Genomic DNA, 25,020 nt, shown 5'->3' on the forward strand with positions numbered 1-25,020 from the left:
GATATTCAGAGGTAAATGCCAAAAGACTTGAAAGTAGAATGAGAAAAATGAGGGGAGGGGATTGTTATATTTTATTCTAAGCTTTGATTATTTGATTTCTCAATAACCATGTACAGATAAAAATAGAAATTCATTTTAAAATATTATCTTCTAAGGCCATTGGACACTCCAGATTCGCTGCATTTCTCCCTAGATTTCTAAAGCATGACTTGCACTCTTCCCAATTCCAGGCTCATATCAGTTCCAATAAACTGCTGTTTACTTCTGCTTCCACTCAAACTTTTCCTTCACGTTTATTCACCATGGGGCTCCTGCCTTGCACTCTCTACTCTCTGGATGCTTATCAGTAAGTTCCTTTTCAGATGCCAATTGAAAGATAATTGATTGCATCAGACCCTGTATGTATTTTATTAGAGTTAGGTTCTCATATCACCTGCTACTCATCACAAAAGTGTTATCTACCTCAAAATGAACAGATTACAGATCCCCTGGGACTTTAGAGTGGAGGTGAGGATACCAAATGGCTATTTTACAAAATGCCCTAAAGAGAGAGCATTTTGTAAGAAAATCAATTACACAGAATTATTTCATATCTGTATTTCTCATCATTTTTATAATCAAGTATATTTAACAGTCATCTGTTAGCATACGGTGCTACCCCAACTAATGGAAGAGATGTTCACATAGTGAGGTATAAGAACTTATTCTGGCTTATACATGATTTAACTTGAACTTTAGGCTAACAAGAACAGCTTGTTTGTGGCCTATTAAACATGCATTGCACATCTGCTTTAACCATTAACACAAAGAATGCATTTTAAAAAATCAAAATGGAGTAACTGTGGTTCAAGCCTTCAAAATGGAGCTGAGTGGCCATTTTGGACACTGTTTCAGACACGTTCCTGGATTACTCAGAATTAAATTTTCTGAACTGTATCAGACTCAAGGACACAACCCTCCGTTCTCAAAACAATATCTGATAGCTGCCAGCTGCAACCTCACGGTCTCAAGGTCTCCCCTTGTAACTATGTAACCATTTGGGACTACAATCAATCCTTCCTTGGCAGGCAACCTTGCTTCTTGCCAGCTCCAATTATAATTCTTGACAAACAGCTCCTGTAATTTTGCAGTCTTTGCCTTTATAAACCTCCTCCATTTTGTAGTCTGGCAGAACACAGTTCAAGCGCTACTTGAATCTGTGTCTCCTGGGCTGTAATCTTCAGTTTGACTCAAATAAAACTCTTTTCTATTCCTATTGTAGATTGGTTTATTGATTTTTTTCCGTCAACACAACAAAACAACCAATAAACAAACACAAACGGAACCCCCAGCTTCTAGAAACTTGCTCATGTACAATAGACAAGATAATTTACAAAGATATCTTTTGGGAGATTATCAAGAATGACAAAATAAAGTAATATGTCCTGAGTCACCACAAATAGAAAATAATTTTAGCTTTTAAATAGATTTCATAGTTTTACAAAAAGATGCAAACGAAGAGGAAAGATGCAAAATGTTGGATTTTTTAAAGCACTTTTCCTATGTCCACAGAAAGGCAGAAGGATACATACTTACTCAACAATCCTGAAGTTTCTTTTAAATTACTTCACACTGACCGCTTTCTCCCACGTTTCTTGAGATCACTGACTATACTATATTCCCAGGACTTCAAGGTCAACAATATTATCTCATGAAGATCAAAAGTCAACAGAAGAATTTAGTAAAGAAGCCAGTTGTAAACACAGTTTATACACAAAGTTCAAAAGAAGTCAAGGCCCTCTTGAGCCCTCTATGGGCCTGCATTGGACACTGCATTATGACGATGCCCTATTTGAGTATCAGAATCATTTCGTTCCTGTTTTGCCCAGGATGGGGAGACTGTTATTTAAACTCAGTATTTTAATCAGAGTCAATCACTTGAAGCCTCAGTTGGCTCTACGTGGTTTTAAGACAACAGCAGTTTCAGCCCTTTTCCCCCACCCCCATCCCCCGTCCTCCTTGAAGAGCAAAAACCAGGTTTAATCCTTTTAACTGATTCTTTTTATATTTGTATACTTAAGTGTTTTTCTTTTTTAACCTCATCTTAGGCACTACCTGTTGAAGACTTCAACAGATAAGGAAATCAGCTCTTCAACTGACTTCGCTAGGGAACTTCCATCCGCCCCGTATTCCTTCCCCCCAATTTTAGTTATATTTTAATATTCAGTGTTTTCATTGTTATGAAGGCAACTCAGGGCCAAGCTATTATCACTATGATTTTCTTTTCCTGTGTAACATGATGTTTTCCCTAGAATTAATATTTTTAAAATTTGCTTGGTTTTCTGTGTACCGATCACTACTTCACCACCGACCTCTCTATCAGTTATATACATCCCTTCATAGTAAATTCATTCACATCAGATTTTTTTCCTTTTCTTAAAGAAGTGCCTCAGGAGCCCTCTGACCTGCCTCTGATCTGGTCTGGTGGCACAGCTGTCATCTGAGTTCCCCCTTCACCACCATCCTGGGGATTCCTTGCTGCTGTCTCCTATGTTAGGTATCCACTTGCTATATCCCATGTCTTCGTCTTTCTTGATTCATTCCATTTTAGAGGAACACCTCCTTAAGTGACTTCCTGAAAAAGGGTATGTAGGAGGTAAATTTCTGAGACATTGTGGAGTAGATTACTGCCCTGGCGATTTGCTGGATATGTATTCCTGCCCTTTGCTATGTGACCTGCAGTGCCTCCCTACAGATGAATATAATTCCCCATGTCACCAATACCAGGCTTGGGCATGTCACTTGCTTTGACCAACATCTGAGCAGAAGCTTTAAGAGCTGTCTCCAGGTTCTGCTCTTTCATCCTGGATCCTGGAATGAAGACACTGGAGCAGGGGAGGGGCTGAGGAGCCACAACTGTCTGTAATTTGAACAAAAAATAAACTTTTTTCAAGATACTGAGATTGGGGGTTTACCTCAGTAAAACCTAATCTAAATGTGTCTGGGAAATGTCTTTATTCAATGTTTCCCTTTAACTGTTTGGATGAATACAAAATTCCAGGATGGAAACAGTTTTCCTTCAGAATTTTGAAGGCATTGCTCCACGATATTCTAGTTTCTAGTATTGCCCTTGAGAAGTCCAAGGCCACTCTGATGCCTGATCCTTTTAAAGAACCACCCCTCACCCCCAGGACCTCCCTGGTGGCACAGTGGTTAAGAATCCGCCTGCCAATGCAGGGGACACAAGCTCGAGCCCTGGTCCAGGAAGATCCCACATGCCGTGGAGCAACTAAGCCCGTGTGCCACAACTACTGAGCCTGCGCTCTAGAGCCGGCGAGCCACAACTACTGAGCCCGTGAGCCACAACTACTGAAGCTCACACGCCTAGAGCCCGTGCTCCACAACAAGAGAAGCCACCACGATTAGAAGCCCACACTGCAACGAAGAGTAGCAGCCAAAAATAAATAAATTAATTAATTAAAAAAAAAAGACCCCTCCCCCTTTTTCCTCTGGAAGCTTATAGGAGCTTCTCTTTATCACCATTATACTGAAATTCTGAGATCATAGGTCTTGATATTTGGTCTACTTTCACCCTCATGCAAGGCACTAGGCAGGCCCTTTCAGTCTGGAAATTCATGTCCTTTAATTTTGCAAAAATTTCTTAAATAATCTTGTTGATGACTTCTTCCACTCCATGTTCTTTTTAAGGGAATTCCTATATCCAAATCTTGAACTGTTTTTCCTATCTACTCTCACCTTTTTTTCTGCCTCTTTTTTCTTTTTGGCTCCATTTTCTGAGGTATTTCTGCAATTTTTTCTTTTCCCGCTTCTACTTTTTCACTTCAGCTGCCATGTTTTTAATTCCCAGGAGTCTTTTCTGTTCTTTTAACCTAGGCTCCCCTCAAAGCAGAGCCTGAGACGAAGGCTTACTTATGGTAGCTTATTTGGGAAGTCATCCCAGGGACAGGAGTGAGGGCTGGGAGGTGAAAATGTAAAGGAGGAAAAGACAATACGAGGATGTGTTTTCAACTACGCCACTGCTCTGGGTAACTGGTGCTTGATTCTATGGGACCTTCTGAGAAGATTTATAAAATGATTCTCAGAACCGTCCACCCAGGGAGCAAAAAGTAGGAGTATTAGCGCCATCCCTCACTGGTCAAGGGTGAAACTCACAGGCTTAGAATTCCCTGCATTTCTGGGTTGCATGTACATGAATGCCAAGAAAAGTGGTGTCAGACTGAAACCATAAAGGAACGGACTAAGAGAGTAAGTGACTATATCAAAATCTGAAACTTCTGCGTGGCAAAAGGTATCTGTGGTAGGCTGAACAATGGTTCCCCCAAAGACATCAATGAGCTAACCCCCAGAACCTGTGACAGTTACCTTAGATGGCAAAAGGGACTTTGCAGATGTCATTAAAATGTGAAGATTATCCTGGGTTATCTGGGTGGGAACTAAATGTAATCACCAGGGTCCTTATAAGAGGGAGTCAAGAAGGTCAAAGGAAGAAGGAGATGTGGTGACAGAGTACAGGTAGGAAAGGAGATGCAGCGTGGAGCCATGAGCCAAGGAATGAGAACAGCCTCGGGAGGCTGGGAAAGGCAAAAAATGGGTTCTCCACTGGAGCCCCCAGATGGAATGCATCCTGATTGATTTTAGCCCTTTTTCAGTCACTTCAGACTTCTGTTCCTGTAAGAGAATAAATGTGTGGGTTTTTTAAGCCACTAAATTTGTGATAATCTGTTATGGCAGCAATAACAAACAAATTAGTTTCCAAGGGATCAAAACAGTATCCATACACAAAGATAAAATATGAATGACAGAATGGGCAAAATGCTTAGGACATACTTAACAAAAGACATTCTGAAAACATAGAGGATTCCTGTTTTTTTAATTTAATAAACACATAGAAATTACTATGTACCAGGCCCTAAGTGCTTTACAAATGCTAATTCATTTAATCTTCATAATAACTCTATGAGGTTCTTATTATCTGCCATTTTACATCTGAGGAAACTAAGGCACAGAGGTTAAATAACTTGTCCAAGGTTCCAAGAACCCTTAAAGAAATGACAACAACCCAACAGAACATTAGCCAAAAATTTAAAATTCAAACAGACAACACACGTTTGAAGATACCGTTATCAACTCAAGTTCTCTGGAAAGCACATACCAAGATGGAATAAGAAGTGTAGAGGTCTATTGGCAGAAATGCCTGTGAGCAGGAGAGGGAAAGAGCCTCAGACCACAGTGCAGGTCTGACACCTGTGAAGGGAGAGTAGGGAGGAAGGAAGATTGGGTAGGAAGGGCCTCAGCCTGCAGTGCTGGTTCTTGGCCAGGCTATACGGGGCAGGACTGGCCCAGTGCTAGTATCCCTGCCATGGTCAGTTACTGGCTGGGAACAGCCCAGGAAGAGTGACATATCAGTGTGAACCTGCAGCAAATCTCACAGATGTGGCAATTGGAGGCTGCCAGCTAACTGCAGTTTTTTTCAGGAGGTTCTCTCCTTTTCTTCAGAACACCGTATTGAGGTATAATTGGCATACGATAAACTGCAAATATTCAGAATATACAATTTCGCAAGTTTTTATATATGTGTACACCCATGAAACTGTCACTATAATTAACATAGTGAATATATCCATCACCTCCAAAGGTTCCTCATGTCTCATTATAATCCCTTCCATCCACATCTCCCCTCTTCCCCAAGGAAGCCACTGATCTGCAGTCACTATACACTAGTTTGCACTTTTTAGAATTTCATGTAAGTTAAGTCATTTAGTATGTGCTCTTTCCTGTCTGGCTTCTTTGACTCAGCATAATTATTTTGAGATTCATCTACATTGTCATGTATATAAACAGTTCATTCCTTTTCATTGCTGAATAGTATTGCTATGTATGGATGTGTCACAATTTGTTTATCCAAAAACCTGTTGATGGACTTTTCAGTTGTGTCTATTGATAGTGTTTTAGCTATTAATAAATATAGCTGCTATGAACATTCAGGTACAAGTCTTTGAATGGATGATTAGACATATGTATAACTTTTAAAGAAACTGCCTGTTTTCCAAATGGTTGTAACAGTTTACATTCCTACCAGCAGTATGAGAGATTTGGTTGTCCCACATCCTTGGCAGCACTTGGTATGGTCAGTCTTTTTAATTTTAGCCATCGTAATAGATCTGTAGTGGTATTTTGTGATTTTAATTTTCATTTCCTTAAAAACTAAAGATGTTGAACATCTTTTTTTGTGCTTTTTTGCCATCTTTCCACCTTTTTCAGTTAAGTGTCTGTTCAAATCTTTTGTGTACTTTTTTTGCGGGGCAAGGGGAGTTTTGACAGTTTTACTCATTTTTTGTTTGTTTTGTTTTTTAAATTTTATTTATTTTTGGCTGTGTTGGGTCTTTGTTGCCGTGCATGGGCTTTCTCTAGTTGCGGTGCATGGGCTTCTCATTGCGGTGGCTTCCCTTGTTGCGGAGCAGGGGCTCTAGTCATGCGGGCTTCAGTAGTTGTGGTATGCGGGCTCAGTAGTTGTGGCTCGCAGGCTCAGTAGTTGTGGCTCACGGGCTCTAGAGCGCAGGTTCAGTAGTTGTGGTGCATGGGCTTAGCTGCTCTGCAGCATGTGGGATCTTCCTGGACCAGGGCTCGAACCCATGTGCCCTGCATTGGCAGGTGGATTCTTAACCACTGTGCCACCAGGGAAGCCCAGTTTTACCGAGTTTTGATAGTTCTTTATATATTACGGATACAAGTCATTTATCAGATATATGCTTGCAAATAATTTTTTTCTGATATGTGGCTTGTCTTCTCGTTCTCTTAAGTCTTTGGAAGAACATAAGATTTCAATTTTTTTTTTCTTTTTTTTTTTTTTCACACACACACTGTATTTTATTTTTACAAGAGATAAATAGACTGACACCAAGCATTGTACATGGATGACCACAACAAAAGCAACACTGATTGCAATTACCAAACAAGATTTCAATTTTGAAGTCCTTTTTTTTTTTTCTTTTATAAATTGTATCTGCCTAGCCAAGGACCCAAAAGATTTTCTCCTGTTTTCTTCTGGAAGTTTTATGGTTTTATATTTAGAACTATGATTTGTTTTTTTAAGTTAATTTTTGTATATAGTACAAGGTAGAGGTCCAGTTTCATGTTTGTTTGTTTTTAAAGATTCCTATTTTATTTATTTATTTTTTGGCTGCGTTCAGTCTTTGTCACTACGCACAGGCCTTCTCTATTTGCGGCGAGCAGGGGCTACTCTTCGTTGCAGTGCACAGCCTTCTCATTGTGGTGGCCTCTCTTGTTTCGGAGCCCAGGCTCTAGGCACGTGGGCTTCAGTAGTTGTGGCTCATGGGCTCTAGAGTGCAGGCTCAGTAGTTGTGGCGCACGGGCTTAGTTGCTCTGCCGCATGTGGGATCTTCCCAGACTGGGGCTCAAACCCGTGTCCCCTGCATTGGCAGGCAGATTCCTAACCACTGCGCCACCAGGGAAGCCCCCAGTTTCATGTTTTTAAAACATGTGGATATCTAATCATATGAGCATCATTTGTTGAATAGACTATCCTTTCTCCATTGACTTGCCTTTGTTCCTTTGTAAAATGTTATCCATGTATGTGTGGGCCTGTTTCTGGACTCTCCATTCTGTTCCATTGGTCTAGATGTTTATCTTGATGCTGTCTCACGTAACTGTAGCTTTATAATCAGACAGGAAAGAAGGCGGTTTTAGCTTTTCACTTTTTTTTTTAAGAATTTATTATTTATTTATTTATTTAGGCTGCATTTGGCTACGGGAAGGCTTTCTCTAGTTGCAGCAAGTGGGGGCTACTCTTTGTTGCAGTGCACGGGCTTCTCATTGCAGTGGCTTTTGTTGTTGCAGAGCACGGGCTCTAGGTGTGCAGACTTCAGTAGTTGTGGTTCGCGGGCTCTAGAGCGCAGGCTCAGCAGTTGTGGCGCACGGGCTTAGTTGCTCCGTGGCATGTGGGATCTTCCCAGACCAGGGCTTGAAACCATGTGCCCTTCATTGGCAGGCGGATTCTCAACCACAGCACCACCAGAGAAGTACCTAGCTTTTCACTTTAATTCTTCTTTTGCAGAATTGTTTTAGCTATTTTAGGTCCTTTGCTTTCCATATAAATTTTTAGAATCAGCATACCAATTCCTACAAAAAAAAAAAGGCCTGCTGGTATTTTAATTGACATTGCATTGAATCTATAAATCAACTTAGGGAAAAATGACATCTTAATAATACCAATTCTTCTGACCCATGAATAAGATATATTACTCATTTTTTAAAAAATTAATTAATTTATTTATTTTTAAGGCTGTGTTGGGTCTTCGTTTCTGTGCAAGGGCTTTCTCTAGTTGCGGCAAGTGGGGTCCACTCTTCATCGCGGTGCGCGGGCCTCACGTTATCGCGGCCTCTCTTGTTGCGGAGCACAGGCTCCAGACACGCAGGCTCAGTAATTGTGGCTCACGGGCCCAGTTGCTCCGTGGCATGTGGGATCTTCCCAGACCAGGGCTCGAACCCGTGTCCCCTGCATTAGCAGGCAGATTCTCAACCACTGCGCCACCAGGGAAGCCCCGTATTACTCATTTTTTAACTCTTCTTAATTTCTCTCAGCAATGTTCTGTAGTTTCCAGTGCGTATCTTGTGATGATTTAAATTTTTTTTTAAAGTAGGTTCTTATTATTTATCTATTTTATATGTAGTAGTGTGTATATGTTATTCCCAAATTCCTAGTTTATCCCTTCCCCCCACCTTTCCCCTTTGGTAACCATAAGTTTGTTTTCTATGTCTGTGAGTCTGTTTCTGTTTTGTAAATAAGTTTATTTTTATCATTTTTTTTTTTTTAGATTCCACATATAAGTGATATCATATGTTATTTGTCTTTCTCTGACTTACTTTACTTAGTATGATAATCTCTAGGTCCATCCATGTTGCTGCAAATGGCACTATTTCATTCTTTTTTATGGCTGAGTAATTTTGCATATATATACCACATCTTCTCTAACTATTCATCTGTCGATGGACATTTAGGTGGCTTCCATGTCTTGGCTATTGTAAATAGTGTTGCTATGAACATCGGGGTGCATGTATCTTTTCAAATTATGGTTTTCTCTGGATATATGCCTAGGAGTGGGATTGCAGGATCATATGGTAGCTCTGTTTTTAGTTTTTTAAGGAAACTCCATACTGTTCTCCATAGTGGCTGTACCAATTTACATTACTACCAACAGTGTAGGAGGGTTCCCTTTTCTCCACACTGTCTCCAGCATTTATTATTTGTAGACTTTTTCATGATGGCCATTCTGACTGGTGTGAGGTGATACCTCATAGTAGTTTCGATTCATATTTCTCTAATAATTAGCAATATTGGGCACCTTTTCATGAGCCTGTTGGCCATCTGTGTGTCTTCTCTGGAGAAATGTCTATTTAGATCTTCTGCTCATTTTTTGATTGAGTTTTTTTTTTGATATTGAGCTTTGTGATGATATTAAAAATGTATTTGTCTTTTAAATTTCCATACCTGTTTGTTGCATACAGTGTACAGAAATAAAATTATATATGTTGATCTTGTAACCTGCAAACTTGGTAAACTCACTTACTAGTTTCAGTAGCCTTTTTGTAGATTCCATAGAATTCTCTATGTGTCCCATCATGTTATCTATAAATACGGATAGTTACTTCTTCCTTTCCAATTTGGATGCCTTTATTTTTCTTGCCTTGTTTGCACTGGCTAGTTTCCAGTATGACATTAATGAATGTCTCACATGCACTAGAAGTATTCTGTTGTTGAACTGAGTGTGCTGTGTCAATTAGATCCAGCTGGTTGATGGTGGTGTTCAGTTCTTCTACATCCTTGCTTATTTTCTATTTACAAGTTTTATTACTGAGTGAATTGTTGTATAATAAAGAATTTATTTAGTCTTTGTCCCTGGTTCCTGGGAATTAACCTCTAAATCTTAGGAATTTCCTGAGTGACAGAAGAGTCTTTGTTATTCATGGTGGTCCCTGGGACCATGTCTTGAGTTTATACTAATGAGATAACTTGCGATGGGGCCTGGCCATGCCAGAAGGGCCAGTCATATGATTAGAGGGTTGGTGATCTTAGGCCAGATGTCTGGCTCATCCTCTGGGGAGATGAAGTGAGGTTGGAGATTGAGTTCTAGCACGTGGCCAATGATTCAATCATTCCTACATGATGAAACATAATGGACAGCCAAAGTTCAGGTGAGCTTCCCTGATTGGTAATCATATATATATGTGCTGGGAGAGTAATTTGTCCTAAGAACATGGAAGCTTTGCAGTTGGTACCCTCTCAGTTCTTACCCTATGTCTCTTCATTTGACTGGTCCTGACATACCTTTTATAGTAAAACTGCTAAGTATAGTGCTTTCTTGAGTTCTGTGAGTCACTCTAGCAAATTATGAAAACGGAGGGGATAGAGGGTACCCCTGAATTTGTAGCCAGTTGGTCAGAAGTGCAGGTGGCCTGGGAACCCCAGAGCTTGCAGCTTGTGTTTGAAGTGAGGGAGTCTCATGGAGGACTTTGCTTTTAACCAGTGAAGTCTGTGCTAACTCTGGATATATGATGTCAGAGTTGCATTGTAGCCTTCAAATATAATTGTGGATTTTTGTTTCTTCTTTCAGTTCACTTCAGGTTTTGCTTCATGCATTTTGAAGCTGTTTATGTGTAATCACATTTAGGATTATTATGTCTTGGTGAATTGACCCTTTTATCAATATATTGTCCCTCTTTATCCTTGGAAATATTCTTTGCTCTGAAATCTAATTAAAAAAATTTTTTATTTTATATTGGAGTATAGTTGATTAATGTTGTGTTAATTTCAGGTGTACAGCAAAGTGATTCAGTTATACATATACATGTGTCTATTCTTTTTCAAATTCTTTTCCCATTTAGGTTGTTACAGAATATTGAGCAGAGTTCCCTGTGCTATATGGTAGGTCCTTGGTGGTTATCTGTTTTAAATATAGTAGTGTGTTTATGTCAATCCCAAACTCTCAATTTATCCCTATCCCCCAACCTTTCCCCTTTGAAGTCTACTTTTTAATATTAACACAGTCCAGGTAGCTTTTGATTAGTGTTTGCATTGCATGTTTTTTCCATCATCTTACTTGTCACCTACTTGTTACCTTCAAATACCATTATATTTGAAGTAAGCTTCTTGCAGAGAGTACAACTGGTTCTAGTATTTTGCGTTTTGATTCTGATAATCTGTGTGCTTTAACTATTTGCATTTGATGTAAGTGTTGATATGTTGAACTTAGGTCTACCACTTTATTATTTGGTTTGTGTCTGTTTCCTATATTTTGCTCCTGATGCCCTTTTCTTGCCCCCCACTTTTTAAAAATGTTTTTTAGTATTTCATTTTATCTACGGTGTTATTATATTTCTTTGCATAGTTCTTTTAGTGATTGCTTGAGGGATGAGGATATACATACTTACCTTTTCAGTCTACTTAGAATAAATATTTTTTCACTTTGAGTGGAATGTAGAAAGTTTACTATCATATAGGTCTCTTTATCCTCCTCCTTTATGCTACTGGTATCTTATATATTACATCTACACACAGTGAGAACACCATATATATTTTATTTCTACTATCAAACATATTTTAAGAACTCAACAGAATATTCTTTTAACCTAGATAATTACCATTTCTATTGCTCTTCCTTCATTCCTGAATGTTTCAGTTTCCCTTATGGTATCATTTCCCTTCTAACTGAAGAACTTCCTTTAGTAATTCTTTTTTACACCAAGTCTGCTGGCAACGGATTCTCTTCCTTTTCCTTCATCCAAGAATGGTTTTATATCACTTTCGTTCCTGAAGGATATTTTCTATGGATATAGAATTCTGGTTGACAATTCTTTCCTTTCAGCAATTTAGAAATATTGTGCCACTTCCTGCTGTCCTCCATGATTTCTGATGAGAAATCCAGTCATTCAAATAATTGTTTCCCTATAGATGCTTTTCACTGGTTTCTTTCAAGATCATTGTCCAGTTTCATTATGATTGTGATTGGATTTCCATTATGATATGGATTTCTTTGGCCTTCTTGAATCTATAGGTTTTAAGTTTTTCACCAAATTTGGAGAGTTTTCTATGCCAGGAAAATTTGGATTGTATCCTTCACATTTTGAATATTGTTACCAACTCTGGGCCTTGTTTAAATCCTATGGAGAATACAGAGTTTTTGTTTGTTTCAGCAGGCAGTCAACCTGGTTAGGTTGCAGGCAAAGGCTTTTTTTGTTTCTTTTGGTTACTTTCAGGTGTTCAACACCAGGTAGTTTTTGAAAGGTGAACTGACATTGGAATCATAGCCTACAGAAGACAGGTGCAGCTTTCAAAATTTTTGCAGTGCTTTTTGGACCTACTGCATGTGAATGCCTCCCAACTGCTGGTCTGGAATTTGGGTGGTGGTCTACCTATTCAGTTTCTAAGTCTTTAACATGCTGAAAAGAATCAGATCCATACACATTAGCAGATTGGGGGCAGACTCAGAACTACATAAACAGCTTTATAAGGTCACTTTTTTGAGTTCCTTCCTTTCTATGATCTCCCTGGTACTTTCTGATTCCTTCTATTGGTTCTCGGGCCAAAAGAAATCTGGCTTTAGTTACCCTGTGCACTTCTGCCACCATCTTTTGCATCCAGGGCCAAGCAGATAGAGAACAAAGAGAAAAAAATGAAAGTTGGTTCCACTCTCTTGGAAACACAGCCGTACTGGAAAGGTAGGGCTATCTCCCTGAGTTTTGGCTCCTGCAGGCTCCCATTGCCAGTAGTTGACACTGTCACCACCATGGGATTGCTTGGGAGTGGGCTGTAAGAGAACAGAAAAGGGGGGGCGGGGAAAAAGCAAAAGGATTTCTGCACTCTCTCCAAATATTAGAAGTTACCCTTTTACTTCTTGGGTCAGACCCAAAGGCTTCTGGCACTCCTGGTCTGCACCCCAGTACTCACTTCTAGGTTTCCAATGTGTTGAATTCAGGCTGGGGGATACCAGAGGGGGGAAAATGATAAGACTCATTCATCACTGGTTCAGTGGTACTTCAAATTCTTGTCTTCTTGCCCAACCCACCTGCTATTTTCTTTTCAGAGTCCTCAGACAGCTGCTCTGTGCATTCATAGCTGTATTCAGCAGAAGAGCCATGGCGGAGTGTGCTTCTTCATCTTTATCTGGAACCAGCCCAATCACTACTCTTAATGTAAGAAAGAAGAATGAAATATTTTGACTTTCTTCTCATGCTATCATAAATTTTAACTGTAGAACTAGAGGAATATTTTCTGTTTTAAAAAGAAATAATACTAAATACTATGATATTACCATTACCACAACAAGGTATTTTTTACTAAAAGGGGAACAATAAATATTAACGAGGGATTTGGTTTTGTTTCATTTCTAGTAGGCAGAAAGGAGTACCTCTTACTGTCCTTGGGCAATTAATTTCACATTTCACTCATTTTGAATTAGTTTTAGAATACAGCTGACCCTTGAACATCACAGGGGTTAGGAGTGCTGACGCTCTATGCAGTAGAAAATCTGCATTTAACTTTACAGCTGGCCCTCCAGAACTGTAATTCCAACCAACTGCAGATTGTGTATTACTGTATTATGCATTTTTGAAAAAAACTGGTATATAAGTGGACCTGTGCAGTTCAAACCCGTTGTTCAAGGGTCAACTGTACTTTCAAGACTATTACCATCATATTGTTGTGTTCAATTTTTCTAAGGGTAACAGAAGATATCAACTATAAAATGCTGCCAACACTGCCTCTAATCACTGACTTAGAGCTGTGACTAAGAGATTTTATATTTTTAAGACACAAAGTTGGCAGGCTAGGGAGAAAGGAGAAGCCAGCCCTTTCAACAGAGAACATATGTAGCCAACAACGCTTAATGGGCTCTGTGCTCCAAGGAGAGTGGGTCTTTCCAAGAGAAGAACAAAACTGCTAACTGTACCTAGAATCTTAATTACTATGATGACTTCATTTGGATTACCTTAGGGTCAGCAGCATTTGATCAAATACATCACAAAACAGTTTGCTAAAAATTAGTTCATGGGGAATTCCGTGGTGGTCCAGTGGTTAGGACTTGGGGCTCTCACTGCTGGGGCCCGGGGTTCGATCCCTGGTTGGGGCACTAAGATCTCGCAAGCCGTACATGCAGCCCCCCCACCAAAAAAAGTCCATGAAAGTGTGATTATAGTATCTAGAAATACTTCCTAATAAAAGAAAAAAATCAGAGTATACAGCATTGCGATTTTCAGAATACATAATTTGGTGTTTTATTATTTATATGGTCTTTAAGAGATTCAATACTTTCACCACCAATTAGTTCTCTTAATAATTTTATTTTGTGTAGATACAAATAAACATGTTTCAGATTTAAGGATTTCAGTTTCCCCCACCACATAAGAACACTCCTCATGGGGACAATCTTGTTTTACTTCACCTGCCAAAAATGGCATTTGATAATAAGACATAGCTCGGTAGAAAAGGCAAACGTTACTTATAAGTAACTATTCAATTACAATTATGAGAAAACTTAAGAGCTGGCTACTTATACCCAGTCCCCTGAAAAATAACAATCATAACAATAATAGTAATAATAGCTACCATTTATTGAGTTTTACTGTGTTCCAGGTACTGTGCTAAGGGCTTAAAGGGGATTATGCCATTTAACTGTCAAAGCCCTATGAATACTACTGTCAGCCCAATTTCCAGAGAAGAAAATGGAGGCTTAGAGAAGTACTGTCTCAAAAGCCACAGAATTGGGGAACAGTGGAGCCAAGATTGCAACGCAGGCGGTCTGCCTTGGAACCCCTGCTCTTAATCACTGCTGCAAGCTACAAGGACTCAAAGAACTCAAATAGAAGTCCCACCCATTCCCGGTTATCTTCATAAAGTAGTGTTAAAAAGTGGAAGATGGGGACTTCCCTGGCGGCCCAGTGGTTAACACTCTGTGCTTCCAATGCAGGGGGCGAGGGTTCGATCCCTGGTCGGGGCACTAAGATCCCACATGCCGTGGAGTGCAGACAAAAAGTAAAAAAAAGAAAGAAAAAAGTGGAAGATGTAAATGAAAAAGAAAAAGGCCAAAAAAACCTCCGGTTATCCTACTATGGGGGGAAAACACCAAAACCCAAAAAACCCTATACTATTTGATGTTACTTTTCTTAATCAAGAAAACAAAATGCCATAGCATACAGCTCAGAGAAAGTCATATAATAAAAGTACCAAGAAACAAAATAAATAAAAATGTATATATAGCATCATTAGGCTCACTTTAGTCTAAATAAATATAGAATATCCCAGTCAAGAAATCAGTAATTCTTGAGAAGTTAAAAACTTAAAGAGAAACAATATATATTCATGTAATATTTTATTTACTGATCTCTCTGAAACATGCCAAAATTCATATGGCTAATGGAACTTTCCATGTTAAAACGCTGGTCAACACAACAAATTCCTAACAAAAAATATTTTAATGTAGGAATCAACATGTGAACATTATATTTAGGTGGTAAAACTCAGGTTACAAATATAAGATAAATATCAAACAATATCATACTTCTGGTTTAATGGAGAACAGTTGTGAGAGTCATGCTTAACACCTTGGTTAAGTAATGAGAGAAATGGGTGGGGGTGTCATAGAGGTATGCAAAAATTTAACAGTTCAAATAATCCTTAGCCCTTCTGAGAAAACATAGATGGCAAATATGTGGCAAATATTTCTGTAATATGGTGGTTTCAATCCATTAGTGAGCATTCTGTTCATGCATTTATAGTAACAGCAGATGTTTCTGAGCACTGAAAATTAGATTCAAAGTTAGTCTTTGCTCAACAAGTTAATGATACTATGAATCCCTTATATTTAAAAATATAGTTTAAATTTGTAAAGTTTAAGGTAAAGCATACTTGTTTTCATAGTTATTTTTAGATATAATTGAGACTACACTACCATATATAATCAGCTATACTGCTGTGCAGTTAATTCCAGTTACCATTATTTTATATTTGCTGGTCATCAACAGCACAAAATTTATGCTCCAAAAGAAATATATCAATCCAGCAAAATGGTTCCATTTAATTTTTCTTTTAAAGACAGATTAACTAAATTTAAGGAAGAATTGGCTTTTCTTGATATCTCATTTTCAAATTACTGATACAAACTTACCAGAGAGTAATTATTTATTTTGCCTAACATCAAACAATCTGCAAAGTTTCCAAGATAGAGCCATTCCTTGTTCCATTTCCAAAAATAAATAAAGGCTTTCTAACTGGAAGCGTTTACAGTCCTAGCTCTCTAAAGTAAACATTAAAAAACAAAGTACAAAAAATGATCTCTTGGCTTCTGAATAGCCCACTTAGTTACATAAAGTATTTTCTGTCCCAACACTTTCTCAAATTCAAAAGATATTTACTTCCTAAGAACATGACAAACAGTCTTCATTTCAAACCATTCAGTCCGTTTCCATGGCAACACTGCGGGATTCCTTGGCCACCATAAGTCGCATTAGTTGACTGTGGAATTTCTCAATCTTCTTTACATCTTGAGCTTGGTCTGTTCTATATACCAAACACTGTCAGAAATTTTAAAAGCACACATTAACTATGTAAAACTAGATTATCAATGACGTAGCAAACATATGATTGGATAAAATTTTGAGTCTTTTCCTACCACTGTTTTGCTCTACTTCCTCTGGAGGTCATACTAAAGGAATTACATTCAAGTTTCCAAGTCCCCAACAATTACATTCCTTAAGTTTAGTATTTTATAATATTTTAAATGCCACTGCTGTGGTTAAAAAACAAAGTGAACTCTATTAGAAGCTTCTCAAAAATGACCAGTTGAATAATGTATTCAAATTCTGCCATGGTCTGATGAGAAGACTTCAAGATTGGAATTAGATATTTTCTCCCTGGGATCTGGTCATAAATGATTGAGTTACAGTGGGAAAAGCATATAAATCTTAGGATCCCTTTCTCTATTTGTGAAATGGGAGGGGGGGGAGGGTTAATGATAATTTTTTAAAAATCTGGAATTCCTTGCTTACTGCTGGTCACTACCTAAATCAAACAAGATAAATCTATTCAACCTTGATTTTTCTGACATTATTTATAATTTTTAAACCAAACCAAATTCTTCCTTGCTATAAATTCAATTCTTCATTAGATAGATACTTATGATCTGTTTATCGTTGGCCATAAAACCATTTGTTCTAGAATCTTCAAAATTATCAAATTTAAGCTGGCAGTCTTTTTTTCATCTTGTAACACTGATCCATTTTTCTTTAGCCCATCTTAGATTCACGTGAGTTTTAAACAATGGGCGCTTCATGATCCTACAGTAATATTCATCAACTTAAGTAATTTGGAGTTCAACCCCATCACGCCCAACTGATCTGAATTCATACAGCCTTTAAATCACTTACTTAAAAAAATTTTATCCACACATTGTACAAATTTGTCTAACAATTTTGTAAAGTGGCCATAATCATCTCCACCGTTTCAATTTTAGTATATGTTCTGTAGAAGAACAAATACCTTCTCACTACAGTTTAGTGAGAAGAACAAATACCTTCTCACTAAAATACACAGAAAGATTTTAGGTCCACAGAAGAAAATATTATAAATCAGTCATGGCATTGGAAAAAAATGATGCATAAATGGGACTATAAAAAAGTCAAAGAACCATGACGATAATAATGAAGTCTAAGACGAGTTTTGTGAAGGAATTATTAGCCATTAAAATGAATTACTGAAGTATACAAACTTTTCTTTAAGAGTCATTAGAAAACAAATTTTTATGTTGGAGTTGATTCATACATTTACTGTTTAGGAGGATGGGTTTGATTGTGTCTTTGGTCCCTTCTAGACATGGACTAGTTCTCAGTAGTTTTAAGAAAGGGAACAAAAAGTATTTTTCATATTTAGATCTTGTCATAGGAATCATCAATTTTAAATAAAGTTCTTTCCAATACTGCTTACCATGAATCCTTAACTATATTTAATCATTACCAGAGGCAAAAAGTCATCATCTGGAGATAAAGCCTCTTGTATTGAATTCAATTCTGCATTTTCCTCCATTTTTAAAGCAGGATATACCAATTTCTCTTCAGTAGATATATCTATTCACTCTGCGACAATCATAAGTAAAATTTTTCTCAGTGTGAATGCTCAAGATTCAAGTATACATTTACTGAATCTACTAAGTGCAGGCACTAGTGCTAGGCACTTCCACATATTTCATTTACACTCCACAACAACCCAACTGGGTGAGCAGACTATCACTGTGGCACTTCATAGACAAGAAAATTATGGCCCCAAAAGCCAAACTTTTGGCCTGAACTTTCCGCAGGATGAAATGCTGGTAGATGGCTAAGCTAGGATTCAGATCTCTTGAATCTAGGTTTAGCACAATACAGCTCAATTTATTCTTCCTTTTTCACATTTTCCCAGTTACTTCACCAAACTCAACTGGTTCTTGGAAGATATGGTAATCATTAAAAGATCTGACTTCACACAACCTCATAATGGAACCCTGAACACAAACATAGTAAAATATATGACCAAAAAGTCATTTTTAAAGTCACTATTAAATTTTTAAAAGAATTAATCCATTAAAAAAAAAGTGTTTGCTAAGTACCCTCTGGGTCAGGACACGATGCTAGTCACTACAAATACCGGTAAGAATATTACTGATCTATCTTTATTTTGAAGCTCACAATCTATTAAAAGTCAAATGTGATAAGACAATTGTGACACAGCACAAAAAGAGGCAGAAATAAAAGTAAGAGATGAAGCAATCCTTTTGAGCTGGGTTTTGAAAGATAAGCAGCAGGCTTGTCACATTGGGGCAGGGATGGGATTCAATACTGCAGAGATGGAAACAGACTGTTCAAAAGCTCAGAGGCCTCAGACAGCATGGCATATGAAAGGAGCCCTTAAGTAACATTGAAAAGACGAAGATTAGACAGGATATGAGGGTGGAATTTACATTATGAGTGATGAGAAGCCACTATAAAGATTTTTTTTTTGGCCACTAAAGATTTTTAAGCAGGGTAGTAACAAGCAAATTTGCATTTTTAGAAACCACTCCGGCAGGGCAGCACAGGACGACTAAAGGATGAGCTGGAAGCAGGGACACAGTTAGAGCCTATTCTACTAGTCCAGGTGAGTGACGTTGAGCCCTTAAAGTTACGAGGTTAGCAGTGAAGATGGAGAGTTCATGGCAGAAAATGAGATGAGGGAGCTTGAATCAATAATTCACAAATGCCCAGCAAAATGTATGGAACTTATCGGAGGATCAAAATACAAGTTTTTCAAATGAAGGAATAGTTAACGTGAGAATGAGGGAAAGGAAGGGACCAAAGATGATCCCCAGGTTTCTGAGCAGGTAGATGACGGTGCAACTAACAGAGAAAAAACGGGAAGAGCCAGTTTGATAAGACATGATGAGTTCCATTCTAGACAGGCTAATGTTAACGAGGAGAGGAGGAAGGATGCTCAACTTAGAGCTAGTCAGGAAGCCAAAAGAAAAATATGAGCTAAAGGTACAAAACTGGAAACAGACAGATACAGGCAGTACTGGACTTAATGGGTTGGTCCAGAAGTGGTATGAAATGATCAAGAACAGAATCCTGGAGAAACCAATATTTATGGGGGCACATCAGTGAAATAATTAGCAAAGATGAATGAAACAGAAAAAGAAAAACAAGATAAAATGGAGCACAGATGCCAAAATAATAATTTCTACAAGAAGTGGTTTTCTCAGAAGCAGCCAGAAGGTCGCATAAAATATGAACTGCTGAGACTACTGGGTTTGAAAATAAAGGGGCCGCTGCTGAGCTCTCACCAAAAGCAGTCTGAGTGGAAGAATTCATGCAGAAACCAGATGGCAGAGGGGTAAGGAATGAATGGGGTGTGAGGAACAGACAAGAGTGAGCAGACAGGGGAGGTCAGAAATATAATTATAGAGCCTATAACTTGTGTTCAAATACCATTATTTACTTCTCACACACGTATAAAGAAACCTTTACCCCTCATATCCACTTTTGGTCTCTACGTTCCTCTTGCTTAGGGTCCAAAGAGAGCAGTTATTAAACTACACTTAACATACTACTGCATTAATGAAGCAAGTTGAATTATCTTTCCAAGTGCCTATAACAATAGCTTCCAGACCAAGGTTCTTGACTTGGGAATGCAATGTGAAATAAGCATCCTAATGGGTGACCTGCATAAATTCTATGTAAATAATTTCAAACAAATGATTAACTCAAACAAATCTGAAAGTATGCAACAAGTAAAAATGTATACTTACAACTAAATCATCTGTTACTTTAATACACAAACTCCCATCAGAATGCCTATATTTGAGAACCACACGTGCCTGAAATAAAAATACATATTTAGAAACAGTGAAGTCAGAAGACATTTCTCATAAATAATTTAGTCTTCAGGTGGGCTAAAATGGATCCTTTTAGAATTAATAGCCAAAACATCTAAAGGCACCTTTACTGTAAATTTATTGAAATGCGGGAAAACAGCATTTTGTTCATTTCTATTGCTGCAATTTTTCTGAGACTTAAAGTCAGGTATTTTATTTTCAGCCACTTTGAAGAGATGTACTGAAAATTCCCAAGACACATCCATATTCAGAGAGCCTGTGAGACTCTTAAGGTGGTTTGGCATTTCTTGCCAGTAAGAATAATATACTGAAGGGTATTCACAGCTTGCCACCTCAAAGTATACCACTTAGGCATAAGGAATGTTTTGAGCTGAAGGCGATTAGCTCTCTGCCCTTTCTGGCCAAAAGCAGGACATAAATTAACCTTTGTAAAGGTGACATAAGTTTCCAATTGTAAAGGTGTTTCCCTCTCCCTGGGAAAAGAGAACAAGGTTTGTTCCCTAACAAACCTTACTAAACAACTCTTCTTTCCCATACATTTCCTAGTCACCTTCTCACAACTTACCCCCTCCCAGAAACCCCAAACCTCTTTTCCTTTGTCCAGCCTCTTTCCCACCCTTTGTTAAGATGGCATATAGGTCCCAAGTTCCTCAGGTCACATTTCTTTGTGAACTTCTGTGCTATGTATGTTTCTACCTGTTAATTTGCAGAGCCCCAGTTATAAAACCTAAGAGAGTAAAGGAGAAAGTTTTTTCTCCCCTACAACACCAACACACCTAGCCACAGAGGAATGATAGGAAAAGAAGGGGAAAAAAATAGCAGATATGGCTAGTTAAGTTCAAATCCATTCCCCAGGAAAGAGCACTGCAGTCACAGTTCATACTTTCCATTTTCCCATGGCTCTCAGGAGGTGGACTCAGGCTAAGTTACTCAGCAAAATCACATTTTTATCATGATGGCACAAGATGTCTCCATCAACAACTTTCTAAATCCAGAATAACTCCTATATTGAGTGCCATGCTACACGGCACTTTTTGTTGTTTGGTATTCTACAGTTAGGAAGCCAAGAAAATGATTTAGGTATTATGATATTCCAATAAAAGAAGACATCTCCCAATAGAGTTTACAACTTCCATGAACATTATTTTTACTTCTTTAAATGATGGATTCAAAAGTGTACTGCAGCAGAGTCAAGTTTCTTGTTAACCAAAATAAATAACTCTTGTTTAGTTTTAGCTAGCTGTTTTAAAAAGTGCTAAGTACCTATAAGCCAAAACAGGAATAAAATTTTAAAATGGTTACAATGTAGCACAGGACCCTCAAGACAATTCTGGAAACTAGATAAAAAGGGCTATTAGAGCTTTTCCTACAGCTTTTCCCATTATGCTCTCTGCTCTCCTGGGATTGCAAAAAAAAAAGTCATACGACCCTGAGATTTGTCTTGGTGAGGGAGGAAAGGGAACACACCAAGCACTTAATTAGGTATAAATAATGAAAACTAGGTTAAGTATCTTTAGACTACCTGATTCTATTTATTGAGCTATTAAATTCAGTTTTACATATTTAAAAAAATTCAGTCCTCCAGAAACAAAAGGAAACTGAAACTAAAAAATATACTAAGCATGACAACTACATAAAGTTTTAACTCTCACTTAAAAGAATCACTGGTGAGTAGGAGAAATGAGAGTTAAAAGGTCTGTGGTACTATAAGAGAGTCCATTTTGTAACTTAGGGAGCGCCTAAGTTACCATGCCAGATGCCCCTAAGAGAGAAAAAGAAATCAAGGTTCTTGCTTTCTTAGGAACTTTGAATTCAACCAAGCAAAATAATCAAAACATAAGACAACATAAATTAAACCCTATAAAGGCATATACAGGTAAAATGTTAAAAGAGAACACAAGTAATTTAGATTGGGAGAAGGGGAAGTGTAAAAAGGCTTTATGGAGATGGCTTCAGAAACGCATTTTTTTTTTTCTTTTAGGGAAGAAGTTAGGAGAAAAGCTGAAGTGGCAGTCTGAAGATATGATGCATTATGTAGCTTCATGAGACTAGGGCTGAGGATGGTGGAAGTGGTGGAAGACAAAGCCAGCAAGACTGGAGAGAGGGTCAGACTGGGGACTGGGAGTCCGGATGTCTACCAGCAATCAATGAAGAACCAGTTTTAAAGCAGGAAACTGAGAATTCAATTTTTGTGTTTTAGATAGCTGTGGTAAGAGAGTGAAGAAGGGATTTTAAAAACAGGCAGACTAAGAGGTTATTACATGGTCCAGAAATAATGCCATCTTCAGTTAGAGCAGATGCAACAGAGAATGGTAAAAGGTGATGGATGTAATCAACAGGGAGAGAAGACAGAATTCTGTAAAACAGATCCTAAAGAGTTCTGACAAAATTTCTTTTCTTTTTTAGTCCCAGCAGTATGGACCGGTAGAGATAGCATGAACATGGGGTTTAGAGACGTGAGTTCAAATTTTAGCTTCATTTCTTAGAGATTAAGCAAATCATTTAATGTATCTAAGATTGTTTATTCATCTACCTCAAGGGGCTGTCTTAATTGTTCACATAAATTATACAAATAAATATATATATAAAATGTCTGTCACATACAAGGTACTCAATATAACTGTCAGTCTCTCCCCACTCATCCCCTCACCTTCCTATCAAAAAAATCACTAGTTTTTAACTAGTGCAAGGCTATCATAAAAAGGCACAAGTTTTTAGGCCACTGGAATTTTCTGATTGGGGAAAGAGCTCAAAGATTCTCGCTCTCTTGCCTATACTAGACATGCCTTGTTCACAGCAATGCTCTATAATTACCATTTTATTTTCATTTTCCCTAAGAATGACCACATTCTTAAAATATGATTACTCTTGATGTGAATTTGTATATTCTTTACTATCTTTTCAAATATTTTTAGTTTACACTGTGGGTACTTCTGGACAAAAATCCTGTATTGTCCTCATGGTGTACTGCTTAAAGAAACAGATGGCCCTACAAACAAAATCTACCAAATGGAGGAGCCAGAAATTGTGTCATAAACAAAGTACTCAATTTCAATAATATCTAACTCATTTCATAATTTGTTATTATTACATCTTCGTATTGCAAAGAATGAAACTAAGAATGTTTTACAGCTTCTTGTTACTTATCTAGGTCTAAAAAGCTAGCAGGATTTTTTTTTTTTTTTTTTCTGGCTGCATGGGGTCTTCGTTGCGGTGTGCGGGCTTCTCATTGCGGTGGCTTCTCATGTTGCGAAGCAGGGCTCTGGGCGCGCGGGCTTCAGTAGTTGCAGTACGTGGGCTCAGTAGTTGTGGCGCACGGGCTTACTTGCTCCTCGGCATGTGGGATCTTCCCGGACCAGGGATGGAACCCGTGTCCCCTTCATTGGCAGGCAGATTCTTAATCACTGCGCCACCGGGGAAGTCCCGCTAGCAAAATTTCTAATTAACAGGGAGCTGCTTCAAATATTATTTAGATGACAATAAAATAAATAAAAACCTGAGAGGAAGAAAGGTCAAGACCCAAATGCTATATTCTCATCCTTGCGACTTCTCTGCTTTTAAATAATAAGCTAACCTCTGACACTCACTTGTTATAATTTTTGTGGGGGCCATGAATGAATTACAGGGATCCATGGGCCCTCTAAAATTGTTTACAAACTTCTACGTACAAGTGGATTTTTCTGAGAAAAGGGTGAAGCATCTCATGTTCTCAAAAAGGCAGTGACCTCCAAAAGAATAAGAACCACTAAGCTAATGGCTGTAGATGCCTCCAAACTGGGGTCTTTCCAAAATTTCTCTGCGGTGGCAGAAAAACATAACCGTTTTATCTTACACGAGGTAGTACGGGACAAGGGCACCAAAACAGCTGAGGGACAGAAGGCCGAAACTGCAGGGGGAGAAGCCCTGCCCTTAAGAGACACGTAAACCAACGACAGCCATAAGGGATGTTCAGTGACTGGGGGCCGGGGAAAGCTACCTAAGGGCCCTGAAATGACCCCGATCTTGCCCGTTTCATGGCTTCACCGGGCCCGTTAATAAGGGAGGAACAAGTGGACTTGGCAGGGTCCGTCTCTCCTCACTCACAGCACCTACTAGGATGCTGAAGCTTCGGAGGCCGAGCGGACAGCAGAGAAGTTATCCTGATCGGGGGCTGGGACAGAGGCACTGGCCCCTCCAGTGATTTACCTTCATAGGGTCTGCGAGGTAGAGCTTCTCCGCTGCGCGACTGAACTCCTCCCAGGTCTGGTACTGCGGCATCGTGGGCCCGCGGCAGAACAGGAGAGGGAGGCAAAGCTACGGACCTGAGGCGACGCGACGCGGCCCACCTACCTCCCTACCTCTGAGCAGCCACCTACCGCGGCAGAGACCCAGCAGCTCAACGATGGTGGCGCCTCTTCGCACCAACGCCTCGTTCCATTGGACTGCCCGTACCGCCCTCGCCCAATGGGAAGGAGGGATGTTGCCAAGGAGGAGGTGGAGCCCCGAGCGTGTGGCTCTGGGAGCTGGTCCAGAGAAGTGGAGAGCAGGGAAACGATGGAGGTTGCCACAGCGCCCCCTGTAGGACTGGAGGAGGATCTGTCCCGCTGTTCTTCGGGCTGGACTCCAATGG

At 38.9% G+C, this 25,020-nt stretch overlaps 1 protein-coding gene across 1 annotated transcript; it reads right to left on the bottom strand.

Moving 5' to 3' along the window:
- Positions 1-14,335: 14,335 nt before the first annotated feature.
- On the bottom strand, positions 14,336-24,813 carry SRP9 (signal recognition particle 9). The gene is made up of 3 exons (XM_059941644.1): positions 24,597-24,813; positions 20,325-20,393; positions 14,336-16,584 (listed from the first exon to the last, which is right to left on the bottom strand). Exons 1-3 carry the CDS (start codon positions 24,666-24,668, stop codon positions 16,465-16,467), a joined length of 261 nt encoding a protein of 86 aa, XP_059797627.1. The 5' UTR covers positions 24,669-24,813; the 3' UTR covers positions 14,336-16,464.
- Between the last annotated feature and the right edge of the window lie 207 nt (positions 24,814-25,020).

Source organism: Balaenoptera ricei, chromosome 1 (assembly GCF_028023285.1).
Source record: "Balaenoptera ricei isolate mBalRic1 chromosome 1, mBalRic1.hap2, whole genome shotgun sequence".
NCBI lineage: Eukaryota > Metazoa > Chordata > Mammalia > Artiodactyla > Balaenopteridae > Balaenoptera > Balaenoptera ricei.